General features: G+C 36.3%; 2 protein-coding genes across 3 annotated transcripts; one reads left to right on the top strand and one right to left on the bottom strand.

Annotated features, from left to right (window-relative positions):
• The first annotated feature begins 4,206 nt into the window (after window positions 1–4,206).
• LOC306878801 (glycerate kinase-like) lies at window positions 4,207–8,664 on the top strand. 2 transcript variants are annotated; one of them, XM_079431336.1, is made up of 5 exons: window positions 4,207–4,299; window positions 5,603–6,013; window positions 6,512–6,663; window positions 7,224–7,399; window positions 7,507–8,664. In XM_079431336.1, exons 2-5 carry the CDS (start codon window positions 5,649–5,651, stop codon window positions 8,395–8,397), a joined length of 1,584 nt encoding a protein of 527 aa, XP_079287462.1. In that variant the 5' UTR covers window positions 4,207–4,299; window positions 5,603–5,648; the 3' UTR covers window positions 8,398–8,664. The 2 variants fall into 2 exon arrangements, with proteins under 2 accessions (XP_079287462.1, XP_079287463.1); XM_079431337.1 differs by lacking the exon at window positions 4,207–4,299 and adding an exon at window positions 4,755–4,778.
• On the bottom strand, window positions 8,652–12,364 carry LOC306878802 (T-cell leukemia translocation-altered gene protein homolog). Its single transcript, XM_079431338.1, has 3 exons — window positions 11,960–12,364; window positions 11,793–11,847; window positions 8,652–9,242 (listed from the first exon to the last, which is right to left on the bottom strand). Exons 1-3 carry the CDS (start codon window positions 12,168–12,170, stop codon window positions 9,200–9,202), a joined length of 309 nt encoding a protein of 102 aa, XP_079287464.1. The 5' UTR covers window positions 12,171–12,364; the 3' UTR covers window positions 8,652–9,199.
• Between the last annotated feature and the right edge of the window lie 14,757 nt (window positions 12,365–27,121).

Raw genomic sequence — 27,121 nt, 5'->3', positions numbered from 1 at the left:
TCTCATATATCTTTGTTTCAGTCACTCAGTTGTGCAGAGTAATGGAATTATCCATTCTTAGACGATAACAAGGGTTCTTTTTAACCAAAGTGAACTGGAAACAGGATGTGCTTGTGATGATTGTGAAATGTCAATGTCATGTCAATGGTGCATGCTAAAACCACATTTCCTGCAATTACAGTAAAAATACAGCAGATAACTGAAATACCTTTGCATTTTTTAAAAAGAAAGTACATTAATCGATTGTCTATGCAGGTTTCCTGAACTTGACAAGTCATAAAAAGAGCAAAGAGCTTACTCAGCTCGATTTAAGACATGGCTATGTTAAAAAAAACATATATATAAGTACAGTACAATTCTGTATTAATATAGGCTACAGTTTATTTTTTAAACAAGAAATGTATACTTTTATTCAGCAAAGACGCATTAAATCTACCAAAACTGACAGTGAGGACATTTATAATATTACAAAGATTTTAATACATGTTGTTCTTTTGAAAATTCTAGCCATTGAAAAAGTGGATTAGAGTTTCCACCAGAGTAATGGCTGCTGAAAAAAGAGGAATAAATGACATTTTAAAATATATTAAAATAGAAGCGGTTATTTTAAAATGTAAATACATTTCACAATATTAGTGTTATTTATTATCAAAAAAATGCAGTCTTGGTGAGCATAAGAAACTTTTTTTAAAAACAAAACAAAACCAAAATCTTATCAATCCCAGACTTGTATTGGATTTAATTTATGCTTTATAATAATAATAATAGTAGTAAATCCAAAATGACAGTTCAAAATTATGTAAAGACAGTAGAAAATTGTACAGTACTGAATTGAAAATAAAATAGAAAAATTGGCAGATTTGGTTTTTAAAGAAGCTATTTTTTTATTTATTTATTTGATTAATTAATCTGTTTATTTTTAGTTATTTATTTATTATGTATTATTTATTTACTTGTTCACTACCGTAACAGAGATCGTAAGCCAGTGCCTGTAATGCTTAAAGTATTTATTTGGATGCACTGAATTTCCAAACCCAGTCCAGGCTGAAGAAAAATGAGCTAATTGGAATTCCTTTTGTCTGCAATAGTTGATTCATAAGTAAAAGCAACAGGCACTTAGGAAACAGCTGAATGTTCTGAATTGTCCTAATTGCTTCAGAAGAAATGTTGTCATGTGAAGAGTCACATAGTGCCAAAGCAGTTGCCTAGCAGCAGAGCACGGGAAGCTGCCCCATGGAGAACACTCTGATTTACCTGCATGCTGCTGCCCAATGTATTCATTATATTTCCTCCAGAAAGGCTAATCTTTACCATAACCATAAAGTGTTTCTGATTGAACTAAAATTTCAATTAGATGACCAATGTGTTTGTTTTTGTTCCTTCTTCCTTCAGCTTTCCCCATTTCCAAATTATCCACATATTTATCTTTTGTCTCTGTCCATCTGTCTCTTTCATTACAAGACACATGGATTCTTCTATTGAGTCGGTTTATTATGAAAACTCTAAGCTGTCACTCCCCATGTTTCAGAGGCTGAGAACCTGAGGTCATTTGAGGGACTTGAGGAGAGTCACTGTAGGTGGGCTTTCTGAGAAGCTGGAATAATTGGCAAAGGCATAGTCACAATAATAATCGGCCTTTTAAGGTAATGAAGAGAGACAGGAAGTCTGTGAAATCCCTTTTGTATCTGAGGCCCTGTAAAAGCAGTTAACTGACAGGGAACAGCATGACATGGTTTGTGGGTTTGAGGGTTTCGTTTCGTGGCAATGAGTTCACGTGTAATACGTTGAAAAAAAAAAGGTGAACCCTCAAATTTTTGAGTCATGTGGATTTAAAAAAAAAAAAAGTAGTTGTGTTGTCTAAAACTACTTATTTATTTAGTTGTTTGTTTGTGCAGGGATGTCTTAATTTGGTTGCTCAAAATCATAGCCTTTTCCCCTTCCATGGAACACAAAATAAGCTATAATCAAATGATATTCAAAATTTTAAAAATGCATTGAAATGTTGAGGATATAGGAGGATGCTTTCAACTCAAGGTTTATTTGTTTAACCTCATCATGGTAAAATCTCTACAAACCTCAGTGCATGCATAATAATTGTGATTATTTGACTATGTCATTCAAGTGAACGTATTCCATGATCAGAGCCCCCCATACAAAGCATCAAAGAACTTTGCTTCATGCATATTCTTCATAATATATGAATGTAGATCACAGCCAGAAGCTTCAGGATATTTAAAGCACAAAGGCAATAAGATGGCCACTCATGAGCCAAATACGGTTATGAGAAAGAGTGATTTCTCTTTGTTTTTGCTCTAATGGAATAACAAGAGCGATGGTGCAATCGGGGAAAAACCTTGACGATGAATGTGCAACGGAATATGATAAAGTATTCGAGCCTGCTAATTCTGTTTCCATCTTCTCCATTTACCATTATTCTCCATATTGGCTTTAATGAAAAAGTGAGAAGATCTAATTGCACACAGTAAAGTGATTCATCTTAGTCACTTACTGAAAGTGAGAGTTCAGCCACCTCAGAGAGTTAAGCTTGTCCCCTGTACTGATGCCAGATACCCTCTAGTCATGCAAATGATGTTCCTTATTGCTGAGTGTTCATAAATCGCTGCCTCTCTTAGTATGCGCTGAAAGTCACCTGCCAGCTCTTTGCTATCATATCTGTACGGTTGTCGTTCCAGTCCATCATCCTCACATTGCATTCCTCTCAGGCCTCAGGTGAATAAGTGATCACTGATGGAAAACCTCCAATTGGCTTGATACCCTACACAGTAGCCAAATATGAGCCCTTTATAAAATAACGGAGCATATGATTGCCATGAGGACGGGAGAGACGAAAGGGATGCGGGGGGAGTCTACGCATCGAGAATGATGGAGGGTCACTGGTGCTGCAGAATGAAAATATCAGCCAACAGAGTGACCTCTTCCCATCTGCTATCTGCAGCCACCTGAGAATTACGTAGCCTTCTGTACATCAATTATACATGACAACACAAAAAAGTGCTGCAATAGATAGTACAACACACAAATATGACAGAACTGCAACGCAAACAAAAGAGAATAGCACCGTCAACTAGCTTTGTGTCTGAGGCTTTGAATGTGTCCATCAAATTTCGGTTGCATATTTTAAAAAAGTTTGCTAGTGAATTTTAAAACATTATGACAAATGACCTTAAACAATATAAACTCTTGTAGAAGATGAATTTCTTCTTGCTGACTGAAGAAGACCCCCCCCCCCCCCCCCCCCCCCAAAAGTCAATAAGACCCGAAACAGTTACCAAAATTCTTTCAAATATCTTCCACATGAAGACAGAAATGCAATACAGCTATGGAACGGCATGAGGAGTAGCCTAAATGATCCAGAATTTTCATTTTTGGGTGGCCTGTCCTTTCTGACTCATGGAGAACATATGCTCTGTGGATCATCCATGAATATAATAGACAGACGGTTAACTAAAATGTAGGCTTCATGAAAATAGACACGTTCTTGAGTTTACCCATGCCCTGAACAATGAAAATGATTGTGAAGTTGTTTGGTACTTGTAAATATGGGCTTGTGATCTTGTAGGCCTACTGTACTCTTCTCCTCATGGGTGTGAGCAACAGAGGGAGCTGTCATACACAGTGTGAAGCTGTCCCCTCTGCTGTTTTGGTGACACAGAAATACGACTAAATTTATGAATGTTACAAATATATGTTGTCTTGGTTTTAGTTTAAATTTAAAATATAACTTATTGAATACTGCCACCTTCTGAAGAAAATACGTTACTGCTTCATAAGAACAGTCTTTTTACACAAAGCATATTACATAGTGTTGAAGTAGCATGTATGTTGCGTTTTATTCAACTCGAATTTCCACCTGTTACCAGCGTAATAGATGGCCACTTGTCGCAGGCGCACTGTTAATGGTAAACATAGAAGATGTGCACTTGTAAACAAAATAAGTAAGTTAAATTTAATAAATGTGTTTGTGTAAAACTATTCTGTTGATAATTTCACATTTGCAGAACACGTCACTTTGTAATCGTGTTTGTTCGTGAATCTTTTAAGTGAACGAATCATTCTTACCTCTACTGACTCGTTTTCCTGCCTTGACTGTAGCTCCAGCCAATAGCATTCGAGTGTGGGCTGAGACGGAGCCTTTCATTGGCTAGTCTTACCGAACGAACGAGTCGGTGTTTTAAATGATTCGTTCATTTAAAAGATTCATTCAAAACACCTATGTAGAGTGGACTGACATTTCGTTCTTGAACTATGCCCTGCTGATCGAGAGGGGGCCTTTCACATGTGAGTCAATCTTGTTCACAACAAGCAGAGAAGGGGGGCGTTAGAATTGTGAATGTGTAAACCAGACATGACTTATAAACAAATTAAAATGACTCTAAGAAGTTATTTAGACTTGTATGTTGTTTTCTATAGCTTAAGTGACCAAAGTTGGAGTATTGAAGAGGTAAAAATAATGCGTTGATGTCATTTGTGAGGAAAACGTGTGTTTTCAATGCAGTCTGTAAGGGTGGTGCGTCCATAGACATGTAAACACTGACCACCACCCTTAACGTTACTGGACTTTAACTTAAGTGTCACAAGGCTAGTACCGCCTCCTACTGTTTTGGGATTAACTCTTGATTAATGCACAAACATCTTCTCTCTGGCCTATGGTCAACAATTAGTCAATCATTATTCACTCAGTACACAGGCTAATGCAGCTCTCAAAAGGGTCTGCGAGCTCATATATGAGCTTCAGAATTGCTAGGAACAGTGTGCAGGTAAGTTCTCATGAACTCGATGTGCAAGGATGGTGTTTGAAAAGGGCACCATTGTTATGATAGAAAATGTGTATTATGTATTAATTTTGTCACTTGTTGAGTACAATTGGTCATTTAGTTGTGGCTTGTAAATAAAAGATGTAAATTTCAGACCTTTTTATTTTTACCTTTAAGCATTTTAATCTGCATAGTATGCAGCTCTAAAGATAGCATTTTCAATTTTCAATTAATATTATAAATTAAATGCCATAATATTACAATATAAAATTTAACAATATAAAAATAACACACACATTTTATGATATAATGGGTGAGTTATTTATATCATATATTACTGTCCCAGCATAGGAAATTTAAGAAGTTTAGAAGTTGTTTGCCTCAGTCCCAGAATGTATCAATATTTTAAGTAAATATTGAAAACATTATTTTTGGGTCACTGAAAATATTAAATATTTTAGAAGATATTTTAGTTACCAAATCCATGGCAATGAGCCATTGTGAGTGAAATAGTGGGAGTAATGTATTCATCTGTATACATCTGTTCACATCAGACCAAAATTATTTTAAAGGTATGAAACAAAGGAGATTAGACATCACAAGAGTGAATTTGGGTAATATTAAAGCTGTAATTTTCATGCTGTTTTGTCAGTGTGTTATACTAATGTAAGGCACTTAAATACTTTTTTTTTTAAATATATATATATATATATATATACATTTCTTATAATTCAAACATAAAATGTTTGTTGGTCATGGTCAATGATATTGTTCAATGATATTCAGTGATATTAATCTGTCTGTTTTATATCTCTTTCTCCCCTCAGGTATTAATTGGCTCTCTTCATCTGATGTGGATAGTTTGATTGGTTTATGGCTCAGATTCTTGCTTTCTCACGTTCGCTTCACCTGCAGCACTCGCTGCGGGTGAGCTTAGCATCATTGTGCTCTCGCAGTATGTCGTCATTAGACACACGAGCCCGGGCTGTGTTTTCTGCAGCTGTTGAAGGTGTGCAGCCAGACATAGTGGTCCGCAGGAGTCTGGAGAGACATGGAGACAAACTACTTGTGGGTGGACAGAGTTTGACACTTACCAATAACCTTTATCTGGTGGGCTTTGGAAAGGCTGTGCTGGGGATGGCAGCAGAAGCAGAAAGGATTATAGGAGACCATCTAATTAAAGGGGTGGTCAGTGTGCCTCATGATATCCAGAAAACACTACGCAATCATGGAAAAGAGTAAGAATTTTTAAAAAAGTGCTTTTTTAATTACATATTTTAATGTGCCTCTGGTTAGTGAACAGTTTATACAGCAATATCCCAGAAACTGGGATTTTCATTAGTTGATCCCTAGTTGATTAGATGGTCAGTGGTTTCCCAGAAAATTTTATAGTAAATGTAAATGTGGAACACTCATTATTGTAATGTGACAAGAAATTGATTTAGTATTTAAATTGTACAGTTTTAAGTATTTGGTGTACCTACTTTATGCTGATTTAAATAATAAATCTAGAATAGCTATATCATTATTTTAATAAGAATTAGGGGTGGAATTCCTTAATTGTCAGAAATTATCACAATGCAAGAAAAATTCACTGATCCTACAAATAGGTTTCATGCTAAATATAGTCATGTAGCCCTGACGTCCAGGTTTTTAGCAAGGTTTTTCCATTTTGTATTCAGTTGCACACAGTATAGTCTGGGTGTTACTTAAAATCTGTTTGTATGTCCGGACAGGAAGATGCTCCTTGAGAACAACAGCAGAATTACAGTGATGGAAGGAGCAAAGAACAATTTACCGGATGCAGATTCCCAGAAGTCAGCAGGGTGTATTCGAGAACTGGCCAGTGGTCTGACTGAGAAAGATCTGCTGCTCGTGCTCATCTCTGGTACTATAGCTTATTTTATTCATATAGAATCAGTTTTCCTTTGGCAACGTGCACTACGATTCAAAAGTTTGGAATGTTTTTGAAAAATGGTTGCTCACCAATCCTACATTTATCTGATCAATAAAACAGTAAAAAATTTAATTTTATTAAACATTGCAATTTAAAATAACTGTTTTCTATTTTAATATTTTAAAATGCATTTCTTATGATGGCTAAGCTTACTTTTCAGCAGCCATTACTCCAATCTTCAGTGTCATTATAATATTGTAATTTGGTGCTCAAGAAAAATCATCAGTGTTAAAAACTGCTTAATATTTTTGTGGAAACCGTGATACAATTATTTAGGATTTTTTTTTATGAAAAGAGCAGGAGTTATTTGAAATAAAAATCTTTTGTAACTTTATATTTGTCTTTGTCACTTTTGATCTGTTTAGTCCATCTTTGCAGAATAAAAATATGAAAAATAAATAAATCTTACTGACCTAAAACATTTGAAGTGTAGTGTTTTCTCTGAAAGATCTTGAAATGTTCATGATTACTTTTCATACATCTATGTACAGGTGGGGGTTCTGCTCTTTTACCTGCTCCAGCCCCACCCATGTCCTTGCAGGAGAAACAGGATGTGACACGAAAACTCGCAGCAGCAGGGGCCACAATTCAGGAGTTAAATACAGTAAGACGAGCCCTGTCATTGTTGAAGGGTGGAGGCCTTGCCCAATGTGCCAACCCAGCCCAGGTAACACGATTACATCACAAAAAATCACATGTAAAAAATTTTCTTGAGCAATCCCCTATGGTGTTACTTGAGCCTAATATTTACTCTGACATCACATTCTCTTTAAGGTAGTGGCATTGATTCTGTCAGATGTTATTGGAGATCCTCTGGATTTAATAGCCAGCGGTCCAACAGTCAGGAGTGACTCCAAGCCAGAGGAGGTCTGGGATATATTGAATCGTTATAAGCTCTCTGGCTCTATTCCTTCCTCTGTGAAAGAGGTACTTAAACCCCATTATGGGTCACAGCTGCTAGAACAGACAGAAGTCGTCAAAGACCATGTTTTAAACGTTGTAATTGGCTCAAACACTATTGCTCTTGAATGTGCAAGCCGTAAGGCTGTTGAATTAGGACTTCGACCCGTCATTCTGTCTCCAGGAGTATGTGGTGACGTTTGCTCTGTTTCACGACTATACGGGCTGTTCTCGCGTTTTGCATGCTCCCCAGAAAAGGAACCTCCTCCAGAACTCGCTGCAGAGATCCTTCAGCTTGGACCAGAGGTTGGAGTAGAAAGCTGGGACTTGTGTCGCACCATGAATGTGCTCGTAGAGGAAAGGAAGGAAGGCTGGGGTGCGACCTGTCTTCTGGCTGGAGGGGAACCCACTGTGCAACTGACAGGAAAAGGCAGGGGAGGGAGGAACCAGGAGTTGGCTCTGCGGGTGGGGCTTGAGCTCAGTAGTGATGAAGTAAAGAGTGGTGCAGTGTTCCTCAGTGGAGGAACCGATGGACAGGATGGTCCCACTGAGGCAGCTGGTGCCATCACTGACGGGGAACTAATGGAAGAAGCCACGTCTCAAGGTCTGGGCGTCGATGGCTTTCTCACCAATAATGATTCGTTCACATTTTTCTCACAGCTCTCTGAAGGACGACGCTTCCTCATGCCTGGACTGACAGGGACCAATGTGATGGATGTGCATGTTATGCTGCTGCCACCATCAGCCCAAAGAGAATTCCAATAATTTGACTCCAGGTTGTTTTGTGTTTGGAAGAAACACAATTATGGAGGAATAAATGATTCATTTTTTTCTCTAAGCTAGTTCACTTTAAGATTTTTTTTCATGATATCACTTATTGTAATCACTAATGTTTCTTCTTCTTGAGATGGATGACTCCTGCTTGGTCCTGAACCAAAGTAAGGTGCTTTTTTAAAGCGTATTGTTGTACACTGACTGAAATAAAACTTACTTATGAAATAAATAACAGAAATCTAATACACAATCAGATACAAATTGTATTTATTATTTGCACTGCAAAAAGACCGTAGTAACCTCTTAGACGACTACAAGCGGCACAATTAATTTATTTTTTCTCTGTACAGTTAAGTATTTTCTTACATCACTGAAATTAAATGTTTGATTTCTACATACAGATCAGATGACTGTGAACATTTGGGACCTTCATTTTGAGTAGTAGTATTGTCAGTTTTTGGTCAAATGATACTGGGTGAATGGTTCAAGTTTTGCTATCTACTAGCTTCCAGAATTCAATCCAAATAAACTAAAGCATTCAAAACATTCAGAGCTGCTATTTATTACAGCAAGCTCCTTTAATGCTCTCTCTCCAGTGCACAGCACTATTCTGTCAGGTATTGCAGCGCATATATTCATGTTTGGACCTTGAGTTTTGCACCACAGTCCATCACAGACATCTTCACGAGTAAAACCGATACAGTTGCACAAGTTATAATTATTTAGTCTTGAAGGAATGTAATAGCCTTTGTCCATCTTATGTGTCTGTGCTCTTCGTCCAGTTGCAGGTACATCACTCACGGTGGGTTTTCATGGCATCACCAGCTGCACTTTCCCTAGAAAAGATGGAAAATATTAGACTTGACAATGGAACAGCAGTGATTACAGAGCTTTGCATAAAATGTGTTTAGAATTGTATACTACTTTTTAAAATAAGGTTTTATTAGTAGTGCTTTTTATTACAATTGAATTAAAGATTTTTTGTGCCTATCCTCAGTATGTACACTTCGAAATTTTAAGTTAAAAATGGGTAGCATGTGTTGTGAGGCACAAGAGAAGCTGTCAGATATAGTATGACATCATATCATATAATCTGAGATATGTTAAAAATGTAAGTAAAGGGAAAGGGGGGGCGGGAAATAGAAGTGGTGTGTGGCCAAGTATGGTAAATGTGCTCTGCATTTAACCCATCCAAGTGTACACACAGTAGTGAACATACTACTGGAGCAGTGGGCAGCCAATGCTGCGGCGTCCGGAGACTTTGGGGGGGTTCGGTGCCTTGCTCAAGGGTCTCACCTCAGTCGCGGTATTGAGGGTGGAGAGAGTGTTGGTTATTCACTCCCCCACCTATATATATATATATATTTTTTTTTTTCCTCTGCATTTAACCCACTCTCTCCACCCTCAATACCACAACTGTGTGTACACTTGGATGGGTTAAATGCAGAGCACAAATTCCGAGTATGGGTCACCATACTTGGCCACACACCACTTCCCTTCCCTCCCCCCCTTTCCCTTTACTTACATTTTTAATATATCTCAGATTATGATATGATACTATATCTGACAGCTTCTCTTGTGCCTCACAACACATGCTACCAATTTTTAACTTAAAATTTCGAAGTGTACATACTGAGGATAGGCACAAAAAAATCTTTAGTTCAATTGTAATAAAAAGCTCTATTAATAAATCCTTATTTTAAAGAGTAGTATACCATTTTAAACACGTTTTATGCAAAGCTCTGTAATCACAAGTAGGCCTACTTGTCAGTGGAATAACGCATTAGAATGTGCTACCAGCATATGATGTGGTATAATGACAGGCTTCACTAAGCTCCTAACCCTAAAACCATGCAAATATAGTGTTGGAATCATATACTGATAAGTAGCATATACACTCACTGCCTGGCCACTTTATTAGGTACACCTTGCTAGTACCGGGTTGGTTCTTCTTGGCAATTCTTCGTGGCATAGATTCAACAAGGTGTTGGAAACATTCCTGAGAGATTTTGGTCCATATTGACATGAAAGCTTCACGCAGTTGCTGCAGATTTGTCGGCTGCACATCCATGATGCGAATCTCCCGTTCCACCACATCCCAAAGGTGCTCTATCGGATTGAGATCTGGTGACTGTGGAGGCCATTTGAGTAAAGTGAACTCATTGTCATGTTCAAGAAACCAGTCTGAGATGATTTGAGCTTTGTGACATGGTGCATTATCCTGCTGGAAGTAGCCATCAGACGATGGGTACACTGTAGTCATAAAGGGATGGACATGGTCAGCAACAATACTCAGGTAGGCTGTGGCGTTTAAACGATGCCCAGTTGGTACTAAGGGGCCCAAAGTATGCCAAGAAAATATCTCCCACACCATTACACCACCACCAACTGCCAGAACTGTTGGGACAAGGCAGGATGGATCCATGCTTTCATGTTCCTTACGCCAAATTCTGACCCTACCATCTGAATGTCCAGGCAGAAATCGAGACTCATCAGACCAGGCAACGTTTTTCCAATCTTCTATTGTCCAATTTTGGTGAGCCTGTGCGAATTGTAGCCTCCGTTTCCTGTTCTTAGCTGACAGGAGCAGCACCCGGCGTGGTCTTCTGCTGCTGTAGCCCATCTGCTTCATGGTTCGACGTGTTATGCGTTCAGAGATGGTATTCTGCACACCTTGGTGGTAATGAGTGGTTATTTGAGTTACTGTTGCCTTTCTATCATCTCTAACCAGTCTGCCCATTCTCCTCTGACATCAACAAGGCATTTTCATCCACACAACTGCTGCTCACTGGATATTTTCTCTTTTTCGGACCATTCTCTGAAAACCCTAGAGATGGTTGTGTGTGAAAATCCCAGTAGATCAGTAGTTTTTGAAATACTCAGACCAGCCCGGCTGGCACCAACAACCATTCCACGTTCAAAGTCACTTAAATCCCCTTTCTTCCCCATTCTGATGCTCGGTTTGAACTTCAGCAAGTCGTCTTCACCACATCTAGATGCCTAAATGCATTGAGTTGCTGCCATGTGATTGGCAATTTGTGTTACCAAGCAATTGAACAGATGTGCCTAATAAAGTGGCCATGAGTGTATATTTCAGGACACTGGCTCATTACAAAATGCACAAGAGACGCTTCAGCGAATCAGAGAGTTGTTCACTCGAGGAGCGCTCCGAACAATTCGATTCGTCAGTGAATCACTCAGAAACATCCCACTCATTAAATCTTTTTTTTCAAGAGCCAAATTCCCCGAACTCGTCCACACACGCATTATGTGGCTTTATTCTGAGTTAGAATTTGGAAATCAGTAAGCAGCGATAAATTAAATTTATTTTGTTCATTTGTCACGTGACTCACTCACAACGAACACTAGAAAGGCAGGTTACTTACCATCCGCTCATGTGAGGCGCAGTGTCAGGTGTCCCGCCATTCTGTCCTCCAGTCCCTGAAGAATTATCACAAGCATATTTAATCAAAATACAGGTATATACAGTCACAAAACTGTAGTTTGATAGGAATTCTTATTGATTAGGTGGAGCACCTTTGCAAACACTCACCCTGTCTGTAGTACATGTCGTTGACCGTGTTCCCGTACACTTTCCAGGCAAAGTGGATGGCTACGAGACTGATGATGAGCCAGCTGAACAGTATCTTAAACACTGCAACTCTCATGTCGTTGGCCAGCCAGTCGTCCACAAATTCGGACAGAAAGGACACCAGACTGTCAACCATACGAGACAAGAATTCAAAATCCCACGATTCCTCCATGCTGTGTTTGTTATTTTTTCTATCTTACATTCTAGTGTCTGGTTTTAAACCAGATAGCCAGTGCTTTCAGAAAATGTATGTAATTGAGCATCCATCTTTAGACGTAAACAAAACTGAGGCGCTGTCTTCTTCGCAGAGCGTTGTGATCATCAACTGGAGGTTTGAAAATAATCGCGGCGTCCTCATCGCCATCTGTCGGCCTGGGGTGAGTGTGACCGTCTATGAAATCAGTGATTCTCCATCAAAATGAGCATGGCTGTTTCTCCAGCTTCTGATATTTTTATTCGCATCTTATTTTTGTTAAAACAAACAAATTTCAGATTTGTTCTTTTTATTATCCGATTGATAGCAGCACATGTGTCATATGCATTTTAAATATAGTTGGATAGTTGTTCTATATTTGTCTCAGACTTTCAACTACTAAAATCCATTAGGACAATGGGGAGGTTTCCCAGACAGGGTTTAAATTAAGCCAAGAGTAGGTTTAATATAGATTAGTTAATCATAGTTTAAAAAATGGCTTTCTGAAACAGAGATTAAATGTAGATTACTAAATCAAAGACTATGGAGTCCTGAACTAAAATAAACTAATTTAAAACCAAAGGTGCTAATCTGAATTAGCATGAGAGAGGTTGCCTATAAAACATGGAATGAACCAAGAAAACTTAAAATTGTATGGAACTGAGAAGCAAATCCAAGGAAAACAATAGCAGTGCAATTATAAAACAAACAAACAAAAAACTGAACAAGATATTTTTTAAGATAGCAAAGTAAACTGGACACATCAGGGGTCGAATAAAAGAAAAGGAATGCATAGAAATCTTTTTGTAATGAATTTCTGACTAAATTCTTGCAATCAGCTGCTGTTGTCAGTTTTGCAACATTTTTATTATTATTTATTTTGTTATACATAAAGCAGCTGTTTGAGTCATGGTCAGAACTATATTGGCACCCTAAGAAAATATGATCAAAGAAGGTTGTGAAAATTCACCTGTATTTTATTTTTTTACCTTTTGATCTTTCAAAAAAAAGTAGTAAATAAAACCAAAATTAATTAAAAAAATAATAATAATTAACTTTAACAAAATCACTTTATTAAAATAAACTTTTCTCTAATACACATTGGCCACAATTATTTGTAGTTCTAGAAATTCTTATGAATAAAATGACTGAAGATCTATATTCCCTTTCATATTTACTTTTTTTTTTTTTTTTTTTTTTTTTTTTACTTTTATTTGTTTTCCTATATTTTCTTCTTTCTATTTCATATTTTTTTCTATTCATACTTTTTGCTTTTTTTACTTTTAGCACACCAGGGTGACTAGGATCATGAAATTATCCAGCCATAAATTCCTGTTTCACAGCAATATATGAGGGACACAAAGGCCAAATTCCCTTCATCATCCATCACAATGAGAATAAACAAAGAATATAGTTCTGATGTGCAGCAACAGATTATTGAGCTTCACACAATATGAAGTCAAGAAAATAGCACAAAATAGAAAGTCAAAAAGAAAATAAAAATGTAAGAAAAGATCTAAAGCATTAAACATGTCCATTTCCACCATTAGGACAAGGATTAGCTACTGAGTTTCAGTCAACAGGAAATGTTACAAATCTGCCTACAGTATATTGGCTGTGTCTACAGGTATACATCTCAAAAAATTAGAATATCATGAAAGTTAAAAAAAAATTCTTGTAAGTTATTTCAAAAAGTGAAACTTTCATTATATTTTAGATTCATTACATGTAAAGTAAAACATTTCAAAAGTGTTTTGTTTTAATTGATGATCCAGAAGACGAACATTGACGCCCTCCACAAAGAGGGTAAGTCACAGAGGGTCATTACTGAAAGGTGTGGCTGTTTACAGAGTGCTGTATCAAAGCATATTAAATGCAAAGTTGACTGGAAGGAAGAATTTGGGTAGGAAAAGGTGCACAAGCAACAGGGATGACCGCAAGCTTGAGAATACTGTCAAGCAAAGCTGATTCAAACACTTGTGAGAGCTTCACAAGGAGTGGACTGAAGTTGGAGTCAGTGCATCAAGAGTCACCACGCTCAGACGTCTTCAGGAAAAGGGCTACCAAGCCACTTCTGAACACTTCTGGAGGAAGACTGGAGAGGCACAGAATCCATGTTGCTTGAAGTCCAGTGTGAAGTTTCCACAGTCAGTGATAATTAGGGCTGCCATGTCATCTGCTGGTGTTGATCCACTGTGTTTTCTGAAGTCCACAGTCAACGAAGCCATCTACCAGGAAATTTTAGAGCACTTCATGCTTCCTTCTGCTGACAAGCTTTATGGAGATGCTGATTTAATTTTCAGCAGGACTTGGCACCTGCCCACACTGCCAAAGGTACCAAAAGCTGGTTCAATGACCATGGTGTTACTGTGCTTGATTGGCCAGCAAACTCGCCTGACCTGAACCCCATAAAGAATCTATGGGGTATTGTTAAGAGGAAGATGAGTGACACCAGACCCAACACTGCAGATGCACTTCCATTACACCTGAGCAGTGCCACAGGCTGATTGCCTCCATGCCACGCCGCATTGATGCAGTAATTAAAGCAAAAGGAGGCCCAACCAAGTACTGAGTGCATAGAAATGAACATACTTTTCAGAAGCCTGACATTTCTGTTTAAAATATCCTTTTTTTTGATCTTATGTAATATTAAAATTTTCTGAGACACTGAATTTAGGGTTTTCCTTATCTGTAAGCCATAATCATCAAAATTTCAAGAAATAAAGGCTTGAAATATTTCACTCTATGTGTAGTCAATCTATATAATATATGGGTTTCACTTTCTGCAATGAGTGACAAAAAATATTGACCTTTTTCACGATATCCAGCCAGAAAGCCTGGCTGGATCTTTCAACAGAACAATGATCCAAAAGGACCATCAAAATTAACAGAAAAAATGGGTCACTGAGCACAAAACGAAGGTTCTGCCATGGCCATCCCAGTTCCCTGACCTGAACCCTATAGAAAACTGAAAGAGTAGGAAAGAGTATCAACATGGAGTTGGGAATCTGAAGGGTCTGGAGAGATCCTGTATGAAGGAATGGTGTCTGATCTCTTGTCAGAATCTGATGTTCTCCAAACTCATCAGACATTGCAGGTGAAGCTGTTAAATTGGCAAAAGGAGGTTGCAAAAAGTATTGAATAGAAGGGTGCCATTAATTGTGGCCAATGTGTATTAGAGAAAAACACTTCTTTTAAACTGATATTTCCCTTCACTTACAACTTACTTCTAAGAAAGGGTATGGTTTTGTTTGTGCATTTTTTTTATTTATTTTTAATCAAATTGGTTAACAGTGTAGATTTATTTTCACAGACTTCTTTGTTCATATCTACAAAGGGTACCAATAATTTTGATATATAAAGACTGGAAACAAGTTCATCTTAAATTAAACCTACCTCCTGGTAATTTTAATTTAAGCCTCAATTTAGTCCTGAAGTAGCTCTAGTCTTCCTCCAGGAAATCGGCCTATTACATTCTGGATTAAACCAAGTCTAAGACTATTTAAAACCACAACAGAGAAAGCAGATTTCTGTTAATCTGTTTTAAAGGGCCATTTTAGTCTAGGACTAGGCTTAATTTCTGTCCAGGTAACCGCTCCAAAATAAATTACTATGTTTAAAACTATGATGATAAACTAATTTAATTAATTTTGTGTAAAAAAAGAAAGAAAAAAAAGTGAGAGTGTGATGGAATATGAGAATTTGCAAGTCCACAGGACCAAAAGTGCTCATAGTCTGAATAAAGTTGATTCATTTATAGTACACCATTCTCAGCATCAAAATAAGATAAAACATTTGTTTTTATTCAGAATCAAATTCCTGATTGAATTATTTGAAAAAAAAAAAATGAATGTTAGATGGATATATAGTTATAGTGAAAGAATCAGGTCCAAACTGCTGTTTCCTACACATCCTGGTAACAAGGGATGGAGAGATTGAAGAGTGGAAAGTCTTCATTTGCAGCTCATGCACAAGTTTTATTATTAGATCTATTATTTGCTTTATTTTGCCAAAGAGTGTTCTTTAGACTCTGAATGCTTCATCAGTATACTTGATTTATTTTGATGTGCTAAAAGAACAACCGGAAATGTATGTGTGTGTGTGCAGACAAGTGTTAGACAAGGAATGCTATTTTAGAGCTCCTACATGCTCACTTCTAAGAAAATTATTTGCATTAAATACTTAGAAACGCATCTAGGGGTCATAGATACCTTAAATGGACACATATGTTGAATATGCGTTATGACTGGATGAAATAGAAGTATCTGGATTTGATTAGGGTAAAAATATTTAAAGTATTTTCTGGTGGTCACGCTCTGCAGCCGAATTTGAATGACTTTGACTTTTTTTTTTCTTGCAAGACATAAATTCTCAAAATACTTTTGTCTCATACCTTTATTAAAATACAAATATTTCCACAACACACCCTATTATGAAATAAAACGTCACCATAGTAATAATCTTTAGTATTGTGTACATGGTTTGGAGTTTAGAATGCAGTACTGAAACATGAGGTCAGGGAAGTGAAACCAAAAGGCAAACGTTATCATATAACCCAGCATTGTCTGTAAAGTATATTAGCAGTGTTTTCAGTAATTCAATATCAATGCACTGAAGCTACTGAATTTATAGCTCCCTTAAAGGAGACCTCTGTCCCCTTTTACAATATATGTCTCAGGTGTCCCCAAAATGTGTCCCCAGAATTTTCTGCTCAAAATATCCCACAGATCATTTATTATATCATTTTGAAAATGCCTATTTTGAGTGGAAGCAGAAGCACTGTTTTCGTGCATGTCTTTTTAAATGCAAATGAGCTGCAGCTCCCCATCCCCATTTCCAGCCTTTACATCTCATATCTCAGATATTCCGCTAAAATACATGTTTGATTTTGATTATCATGTCCATCACACTGAAATCATGCGTTTTAAACCATATTAGTTTAAATTTCTGCTATTCCATGGTCTGTCTGAATACTGAATTCTGATTGGCTGGCAGGTATGCAGTATAACAGTTTAATGCACAGGTAGGTCCAAGTCAGTTTATTCACCGTTCTATATTAATGCACACTAACCAACATGCATCACTCGCTCGCATGCACACACACACACACGTGGAGGGATAGAGAGAGAGATCGCAGATTGTGCTACAGCCTGCACACAAACTTCAAACGCTTCCCTGCAATTTTTATTAGTAAAATAAAAGATAGATAACTAGATCGTTACATTACATTCCCCAGCAATGAGGTGATAAAATCACTGTTTTAAGTAATTTTTGTAGAGAGAGATGGCAGACGCAGCAGCAGGTACACACAATGGTCCTCTCTCTCTCTCTCTCTCTCTCTCTCTCTCTCTCTCGATAATTAATTGAAATACATGCTATAATTCATTCAAATAAATATGGTCTTACCGCACTCTTTCATCTCTGTGTCTGATTTGAAGCTGGCAGAATGCTAGCACTAAGGAGTCATAACAGACGAAAATAAATGTAATTTTTACCCATTCGCTCAAATATTGCGCTGCAAAGAGCAAGACAAGTTCGCGTCGGGTGGTTCTTTGCCTCCACCTCGTGCATTAAAATCCTTTAATGCATGGCTAGCCGTTGATTATCCCTTACATATACGGTTTTCTGAGCGCACACATCCGTAGCACACGCACAGAAAGCGGCTGTCACACTGCATGTGAGTCCGCGTGAACCGGGAGTTGCTGCGTCCGAAAGATCTATAATGCTGCCTTCGGAGTCCGCATTCCAAGGCAGGAAGGCGTCAAGGCACGTCCGAATCCAAATTCTGCTTCTCTTCCTGTCTCCGGAGGTACCTTCTTCTGATCGAATTTTGAAGGCAGCATAGATGTATCCTTTGCTGCCTTTGATATCCCACAATCCTGTGCGTTCCATTCCGTAACTGTTGAGCTCAAATTTAAAGATGGCGCCTGAAAGCTGCGTTTGGTGTGTCATTTTTTGTGTAAATATATATTTCTGACTAATTTTTTGCACTTTTGATGTTATTTCTAGCGAGAAATCAGTATTATAGTAATTAAATATATTTGTTTAGTTACCACCAAAACTTGTTATGCTGCCTCAGAAGTCTGTCTGAAATCAGTTTCATAAGGTGCCTTCATGCAAAAATGCTACCTGCAAAGTCATTGCCTCACAAGGGCAGCAAGTCAGCTGCCTAGGCTTTCGGATGCAGTTATTTCACTATGGTGACGTATTTCCAGCGGAAACGGAATACTGAGTAGAGGGTGGGGTTTTATTTTTGCTCTCCTCCTCTCATCTCTCATTCAGGGGCGTAGTTAAGCAAATTCTGCCCAAGCCATGGCCCAACCCGTCAAACTGAAAGCAAATGATCTGATATTGATGAAAGATTACCAATACAAACTATTTTTTTCAGAGGATTAACTTGCATGGACTAACACAATAAATATTATACATTTTAATTTCATGCGGACTTTAACTATGTTCTCTGTCAATTACACACAAGTTTGTTAAAAACACACGAGTTACAAAAACAGTTGGTTATGTCTGTGAAGGTAAAAAAAAATTGCATGTTTATATTAGATCTGTGTGGCAGCAGCGTAATATACAGTAAATAAATCCACTGCTCTCTTGTCTCCTCTGAGCCTGCAAGTGTTCTGTGCCCGTCAGTTGTGCCAGACAGAACAGTCTTTGCTCAAATTTTAACCATGGCTCGTTTTTTTCACAAGCTTTCAGAGAAATGGTTACCAAAAAAAAAAAAAAAAAAATGCTAGGTTAGTCTTTTTCATGTTTTCTGGCTTGGTAGATGCATCAGGGACTCGATTATAGCACTTAAACACACAAAAAAAGTCATATTTTCATGATATGTCACCTTGAAGATTTTTATTTTTTTATTTTTTTGTTAAAAAACAAAGAACTGATAAACAGAAAGGTAAAAAAGAAATTGAGCAGAAGTAGGTCAACTGAGAGAACGTACTCCATCTAATGTGTCATCACCTTTATTTCATTTTCTATTTTTATCTTCAAAGCTGAGTAAACTGTCTAATAAAAAGCACATTAGTGCAGCAGTCATTTTTTGGGAAAACACCCAGTGTAGTCAAAATTGATCCACTTTTCAGTTTTTTTTTTCAGTCACTTTTTTTTTTTTTTTGCTGTCATAAATCTCTACATAGTTACAAGGACAAATGCACACACAAATCCACTTTCTCATACAGGATCACAAACTTTTGACGACCGGAACAAGCTTTGATAAAATCTGCACTATGTCATGGAAACTGGAAGCTCTGCACCCTTTTCTGCAAAGAGAAAGATGCTGTTCATTGCTGTTATCTTTCTTTTTACAGACTCATTTTCCAACCCCAGGAGCACATTTAAATGATTTTGTTTTTGGTGTTGCTTTGCCCACTCCATTGTTTGCTATTTTTAATTTCTGCACTATTATCCCAATTCATTATTTCTCAACTGATGATAAAGAGTAAAACAGAATATATATTCTCCGCACATGTCTAACGTACCCCCCTTTTCCTGTAAACAGTAGACCAGTAAACCAAGGAACCTCAACTACTACTCTGCCCTAAATATGTCAGACCTACCTGGTTTCAGTACTGCTACATAAGACTTGACTTTTCCTATATGCAAAACATGTCTGAGTCATTAAAATACATAGAGAGAGAGAGCAACTTAATGTGTCATTAAATTTGATTACTTCATCAGGATTAATACAATTAATTCATACCAGACCTTATATTGTCAAGAAACTAATGTAATCTGTGATATGCTTTGAATTCAAATTTAGGAGAAAAAAAGATGAAATGAAAGTGACAACAAACATTGAAAATGTTAGGAAAGAACTAAATTAATACCATCAGATAAGTCTCAGTTGTTACAATGAATTTGGCATGTTGGAAATATGAAGTGGCTGTACAATAAGATAATAATTAAAATCAAATAATAATATTCTTCCATGTTTCGCTCTGTCCATACTATCGTGAGAACATTTACATTCAGAGCCTAGAAAATTAATTAGTGTTTAAGTGAGAAAATATCCATTTTCATTATACTAATACTGCATACATTACAGAAATAAGCTATTTGAAGACAGCTTGAAGCCTGATAGTAATAAGATTTAATTTCCTTTTCTGTTTCAGGAAAAAAAGATAATAAGAAAGTGACTTGAAAAAACAGAAGTGATACAAAATTATTTTTAGCCAGTTGTGGAAGAAGCCGATAATTAAACCAGGAGGATTGGTAAAACGGCAATAAATATATACATATATAATGCTAATCCTTCAGATTTCTGTTTTAAATTTCTTAAATTTAGGGCATTTTTATTTTACATTTAGTTTTGTAACCATTTGACATGCACCAATCAGATTCGGAGCAGTCAAATTCAACAGATAAAGTTAATAGCTTTTAATAAAATATATATTTTCATTTAACTTCATTTAAAGGATTTTGACATCATTAACTAAAGGAAACACATAACTGTACAATCCTAATGTTTTTTTTATGTGGGTGAAATGGAAAAAAGTTACAGTGGGGGAAGTTGCCTGTTCATGCAAGGTTGGGGTAAATGTCACCTTGTCAATTGGGTAGGTTTCAGTCTCTGTTTCCTCTCATTTGAGGGTTACGTGCAGTTCCAGCTCTCTTCAGCAGTGTTACTGTCATGATCTGCTACATGAAAGTCCTCTTGACTCTTCTGTGTTCACTGTTGCTTCATCAAAATGCAAGGGCATCTTGTCAAAAAGGTATGTATGATTATGATTAAATACCTGGATTTGGGATGCACTGTTGTGTCTAAAGGGATAGTGGTCATGAAATAACTCATTAAAGATGTGTCAATTTCAGGTCAAATGTTTAATCACAATACAAACAAATGTGAGGCCTGTCCACAAAATCTATTCTCTGATAGGGACAGTGATTACTGTGACAACTGCAGCGACTGTAGAAAAGGTAAGTGCCTCTGTCTTTTTTTTTTTGCGATTGATAAGGTTAGCAACTGAGAATGTTACTGTATAATGAATATAATGCTATAAGATACTGTGAATACTGTATACTGAGTTTAACTAACACTGGATGTGTGGAAGGCAAGATCTGAGAAAAAGACAATACATCGATATTTCTATTTTCAACAATAACACACGTTTCTCACCCCCCCCCCACCCTCAGGTAGTAAAGTCGTCAAAAAATGCACACCTACCTCAGATGCTGTATGCAAATGTATAGACGGTTTTACACCTATTGATGAACAAAAGCAAGAGATTTGCTTCTGTAAACAAGGTTTTGGAATAAACCAAAGAGGTACACACATTAAGTCCTACCTTTACTCATTCACATCAAATAACTAAAGTGCATCTCATTTAACCTGGACTATGTCTCTCTTCTAGGAAAGTGTACCAAATGTACCAAAGGCTCCTACACAGACAAAAATGACTCGAGTTGTAAAAAATGGAGAGAGTAAGTTTTTCTGAATATCAACAGCTGTTTTCAAAGGGAGACAACCAGGAATTATATCCTCGAGCCCAGAAAAGGGGACGTTTCTTTTCAGGAGCACTAGTGCTTCTACTTAAAATAACTATTAATAAATAAATTAGGAACACCTTCGGATCAATGACAGAAATGAACCTTACTATTATAAGCTGATTTTTGACTCAAAGTATTTTTTAACCTTTGTAATGCCATTTTTAACTTTATTAAATGTATGTCATATGTTGTGCCAAAAATATATTTATTAACTTTTTGTGAAAAAAAAAGTAATTTAACAAATTAATTTAAAATAAGATACAATCAGGAAGACTTGAAATCAGCATCAACAATTAATCTTTGCACGGAACAGAAGAGCACAAATGTGGAATATTTACAGACTTCTTAACAAGACTCAGAGGTGGCATTAATACATTTAATAAAAACAATGTTATGAGATTGAATATAGAAACATTAAACAATTCAAATTTATACTTTAAAAATGAAACTCCCAGTAGGTGGCAGCAAGTCACTGTCTGTCACTGAATCATTCATCTAATCGATTCGTTCAAACGGTTGATTCATTAAGGAATGAAGCAAGTGACTCTCTTTATGAATGGGTCATTGAATCATTGACTCACTAGATTTGTTCAAAAACAAAGATTCATTCATAATCGAAACAGCGCTGTGTTTGCTTGGAGATGCGCAGCGGCTCAGCTGTGACTTTATTTCATCAACAAAATAGTTCTGAACAGATCAGACAAGTGGTCCTAAAATGTAAGTCGCTTTATATTAACTTTTGAATGAAATAATGTTTTTGTGTTTTGTGTTAATTAGCTGTTTTTAGTTCTTTTTAACCTAGTCAAAATAACCCAACTTCAGTTTGATTGAGATGAATTGGAATGCACAAGTGAAGAAACATGATTTCTGAGATCTGTTTTTGCAAAGTAACTCTTCATATGCAGATGTTACACTGTAAAAATAGCTAATTATAAAGATATACATCACTCTGTCAGAGTTAGCTAAATGTCTTTTTGATTGTATCCATCATGTTTATTTAAATTTCATAGGGGATATTAAATTAATGTCGATGCACATTTCATACACAGTGGTAATTCAAAGTACTTTACATAAAAGAAAGTGAAATAGTCATCAATAATCACAACAATAAAACACAGGGAATTAAAATAATAATAATAAAAACAAGGAATTTTAAAATGATAGAAATGATATAGACATTTTACGACCACACTCTATTCAAAAAAGCAAACTAATAAAAAAATCATCCTTGCTTAAAGTTTGAATAGCCTGCACTACTGGTTTAAAATCACAGTATAGCCTACTATAATTTGTGTAATAGCTGTGAAACACCTATATATCTCGTAATTACAGTTTAATTTACATTTAATACTAGCTTTAATGACAGCCCTGCAGTGAGGACAGACTCTGTTTCACAGATATTTTTATATTCATTAAATTAAACTTTGATTGTATGGGCAAGAAAAATACTAAGACATTTATCAAAATTCGAGTTATGCAGAAGAAAATTCATACAGGTTTGTAATGACATTGGCATGAAGTGATGACAGAATTTTAATTTTTGACTTAACTATACTTTTTTGACCGTTTCATGAAGAGAACAGCATTAATTTTTTCCTCTTTAGGTGTAAAAGTGGGATTGAGACCCAAGGCACCAGCACTTCTGATGTTGTCTGCAAAAATGCCTCTGGAGAGGTGAAAGAACCTCCCAAAGCCCATACTACCCCATTTCAGACGACCACACTCTATTCTACATCCACTTCAAGAACTACAGTCAACAACAGAAAAATAGACAACCTCAACAGCTTGTGTAATCTTCCTTTATTGCTTCCAGGTTTAGTAATCAGTTACAATTTGTATCTTTATTGCTAATATTTAATTCATATTTCATTCTAGGGCTGGTTATGGTATGCGCTGGTATTCTTCTTCTGGCTGTACTCCTGTACCACAAGTGTAAAATCACCCACTGTATTCATAACCAAAACAAAGTGGATTTTCGAAAAGGTGGAGTACCCTTAGTTTACCATATGACCACTTGTGTGTATATGTGTGGCTACTCTCTATTCATCCTTCTTACATTTATTTTCTCTAGAAACTGTATGCAGCAAGCCTGTTGAAGAATCTGGGGAAAAGTGCCTGTCTTTGCTTGTCTAACACAGTTGTTAATGGCCTCAGTGTTTTTTTTGTTTGTTTATATATATATATATATATATATATATATAGGGGCTTTTATGCCTTTTTTGTTAGATATGATAGTTGAGAGCAGACAGGAAAGTAATGGTTGGAGAGAGGGGGGCGGGATCAGCAAAGGACCTAGAGATGGGTATCGAACTCGGGTCGCCGTGAGCACAGTTGTGCTATATGTTGGCGTACTAACCACTAGGCTATTGGCACCTATTTTGTATAAATGTAATATTAGTTGTTATATAACTAGTATATAAATTTCTGTTTAACGTCATCAAATTTCCACTTAGTAACAACACTTAAAGGGATAGTTCACCCAAAAATGAAAATTGTTATCATTTACTCACCTTCATATTGTTCCAAACCTGTATGATTTTCTTTCTTCTGTTGAACACAAAAGAAGATATTTTGAAGAACTTTGGTACTATGGAATTCAGTGGCTACCATCAGCTTTTTGGGTAGCAACATTCAAAATATCTTCTTTTGTGTTCAACAGAAGAAAGAAACTCGTACAGGTCTGGAACAACTTGAGGGTGAGAAAATTATGTCAATTTTCATTTTTGGGTGAACTATCTCTAAAAGACAAAAATAGTCAAAGTTTAATTATAATTGTCTTAAATTGTAGAAGAAACTTTTTTTATAATTAATATAATTAATATTTTTAATGTGCTTCAGTGGATGTTGTAAGAATGATGTAAATCGAGTTAAAAGTAGCTTACATTCGGGGTTGTTTAAGACCCCGTTTACACCTGTTTTGGGCAACCGTTTTGAAACATTTGGGGTCCAAAACAAATGGAGATTCATCCACATGTGAAGGTGTCCAAAGTCACATTTAAACACATTGCACTTGTAGTGTACATGCTCATCCATTTGAATTCAGATGGCCAATTTAATATATAAGCCGTGAATTGATTTCAATTCATTACTTTGAGATAGATCTACTTTTGAAATCTGCTTGTTAGTGAATTTGAACTTCACATCGCCTGAACTTCAGTCGACAGCTGTAGGTAGATCGATGGTTGCCGTAACCTTATTAGAGTCATTTCCATGTCGCCACAGTTGTTTACCACAGACATGCCTTGTAGTGACTCATGCATTCCTGAGACATTCACATTTACATTTAGTCATTTGGCAGATGCTTTTACAATTGGGACAAATATGACACATTATCTGAGTTTCCTATATTTAGGTGGGCTAAGGACAATGTCTGAGAATCTTTCCTTTTTGTTTGTGTGTGTCTATTAGCCTAATTATAAAGATTTAATGTTGTTTCTGTGAAATGGAAATAAATGGGTTGCATAAACCAGTGACATTTTTGTAGGCACTAATATTTGTAATATTTTATGTTTGTTGTTATTCTGTGCAATGTGTCTGATTATATGGTGTCTAATTTACATCTTTAAATAAAGGACTAAATCTAAAATATTGTTAATATTCTCTAGTATAAATATCAGGTTTATATATGTATATATATATAGGTTGTTGTTTTTTGTAATATTTTTCCTTTTATTTTTAATGATATTTGTTCATTTTATAACTAATAATTTTTTTTAGCTCTGCTGTCAACGCTCTGGTCTCAACTCAAAACTAAGACTAACATTTAAATCATGCATTTTCATCATGTGGATCTTTGCACTTCATGTGCACTTAGAAACATCCGAGCTGGTATTGTCCCCTCCTACATTTGTTTCTTCCGATAGTCGACAACGTCCCCTGCCTGTCTCTAGAAACGCAAAACACACTGAGGTTCTGGGGAGGCGACATCTTTCGGTTGAACTTCTTCAAAATTTCCATCCACGCACAAGTACTCACGTTCCAGCCCTTGATGCTAAATGCCGTTGTGTACCTTCCTCTTATGAAGCCAAGAGGCTGTTAACAGTTTAATTGAACCCTTATGCACTGTTCCAGGTCAATTTGACCCAATTTGATTTTTGAGTTGTTGGAAATATCAGTTAACTTGTTTTTTTTTCTTGAAGTTTTGTGACTTTTTCTCATTTAGGGTCATGAACATGCATACACAGTTTGAACACGCTGATGTGTTGTGAAATGTATATATTATATTTTAATACGTTTGTGATGTTCACGGCAGCCATTCAAAAGCAACTGTACAGACACAAAATAACAACAAATTCCTTTGTTGTATGTCAGAGCTCCTCAACTCCAGTCCTGAAGTGCCTCTTAGTGTCAGCGTCTTGATGAGTTTAACAACTTTTTAATTTAAAACAAAACTGTTTAGCCTTTTAATTGTAAGTCCCACTTTTTGAACATAGACATAACAATGACTTTCCCAGTTAAAAGTGTTATAAATCTTGAATACTTTGGAGCACAGACTTAAGTTTGGTATATTTTTAAAGGTGAAACATCACATATTATTTTAGAAGTCAATTGTAGATGAAATAAACAGTTATAAAAGTACATTTATAAAAAGTTATAGAAGTTTAAATTGATGAAAATCAAAAATATATATATTTGATGTAAAATGTAAATTTGACAAAACCTGTTTACCTCCAAATCTTCAAGAAATCAAAGCCAATCATCTGAACAAGTTCCATAATTTTCAAAATATTTATGATATAGACATGCCCAGCATCCTTCCCTGGCATCCCCGTTGGGGTGTGACATGGGCTGGGGAGTTAAGTTCTGATATGTTGTAGCCACGGTGGGATCAGAGGCACCCCCCTCCCCCAATTATTAAACATTTATTAATTTATAATTGAATACTAATATTATTAATATAATTTTTTACTTGCCCTCTTCATTCCACCCTTTCCAGTTTTGATGAAATCATTATTATTACTATTATTTTTATTATTATTATCATTATGATTCATATTATTATGGTTATTATTGTTGCTAATAACATTTGTTGTCTCTTATTATTTTTATTATTATTATTTGTCTATTTATTTTTATTTTTTACACTACTTATATCTGTTATCAATCTATTAAGATACTATTTCAGTTGTATGCTTCCTTCCCCAACCCTAGACACAATGACACACACACACACACACACACACGCATGCTCACAGACATATGAATGCAAATACAGGAGCTAATCAGAAAGGACTTGTAATGTTGGCTATCAATATATATATGTTTGCTTGGAACATGCAAATATTGTCACCTTCTTTACTTTTATTTTATAATTTCATAATCATAATTTTTGTGGAATTACATTGAATCCAATACGGGTCAATTTGACCCAGACAATACAGGAAGTCACCTGTTTTTGAACAGTACATGAGGGTTAAACCTTGCATCTGCTTGCT

The sequence above is a fragment of the Barbus barbus genome (genome assembly GCF_936440315.1).
Source record: "Barbus barbus genome assembly, chromosome: 13".
NCBI lineage: Eukaryota > Metazoa > Chordata > Actinopteri > Cypriniformes > Cyprinidae > Barbus > Barbus barbus.
The sequence above is the reverse complement of the archived record's forward strand: the minus strand, read 5'-3'. Positions and strand labels throughout refer to the sequence as shown.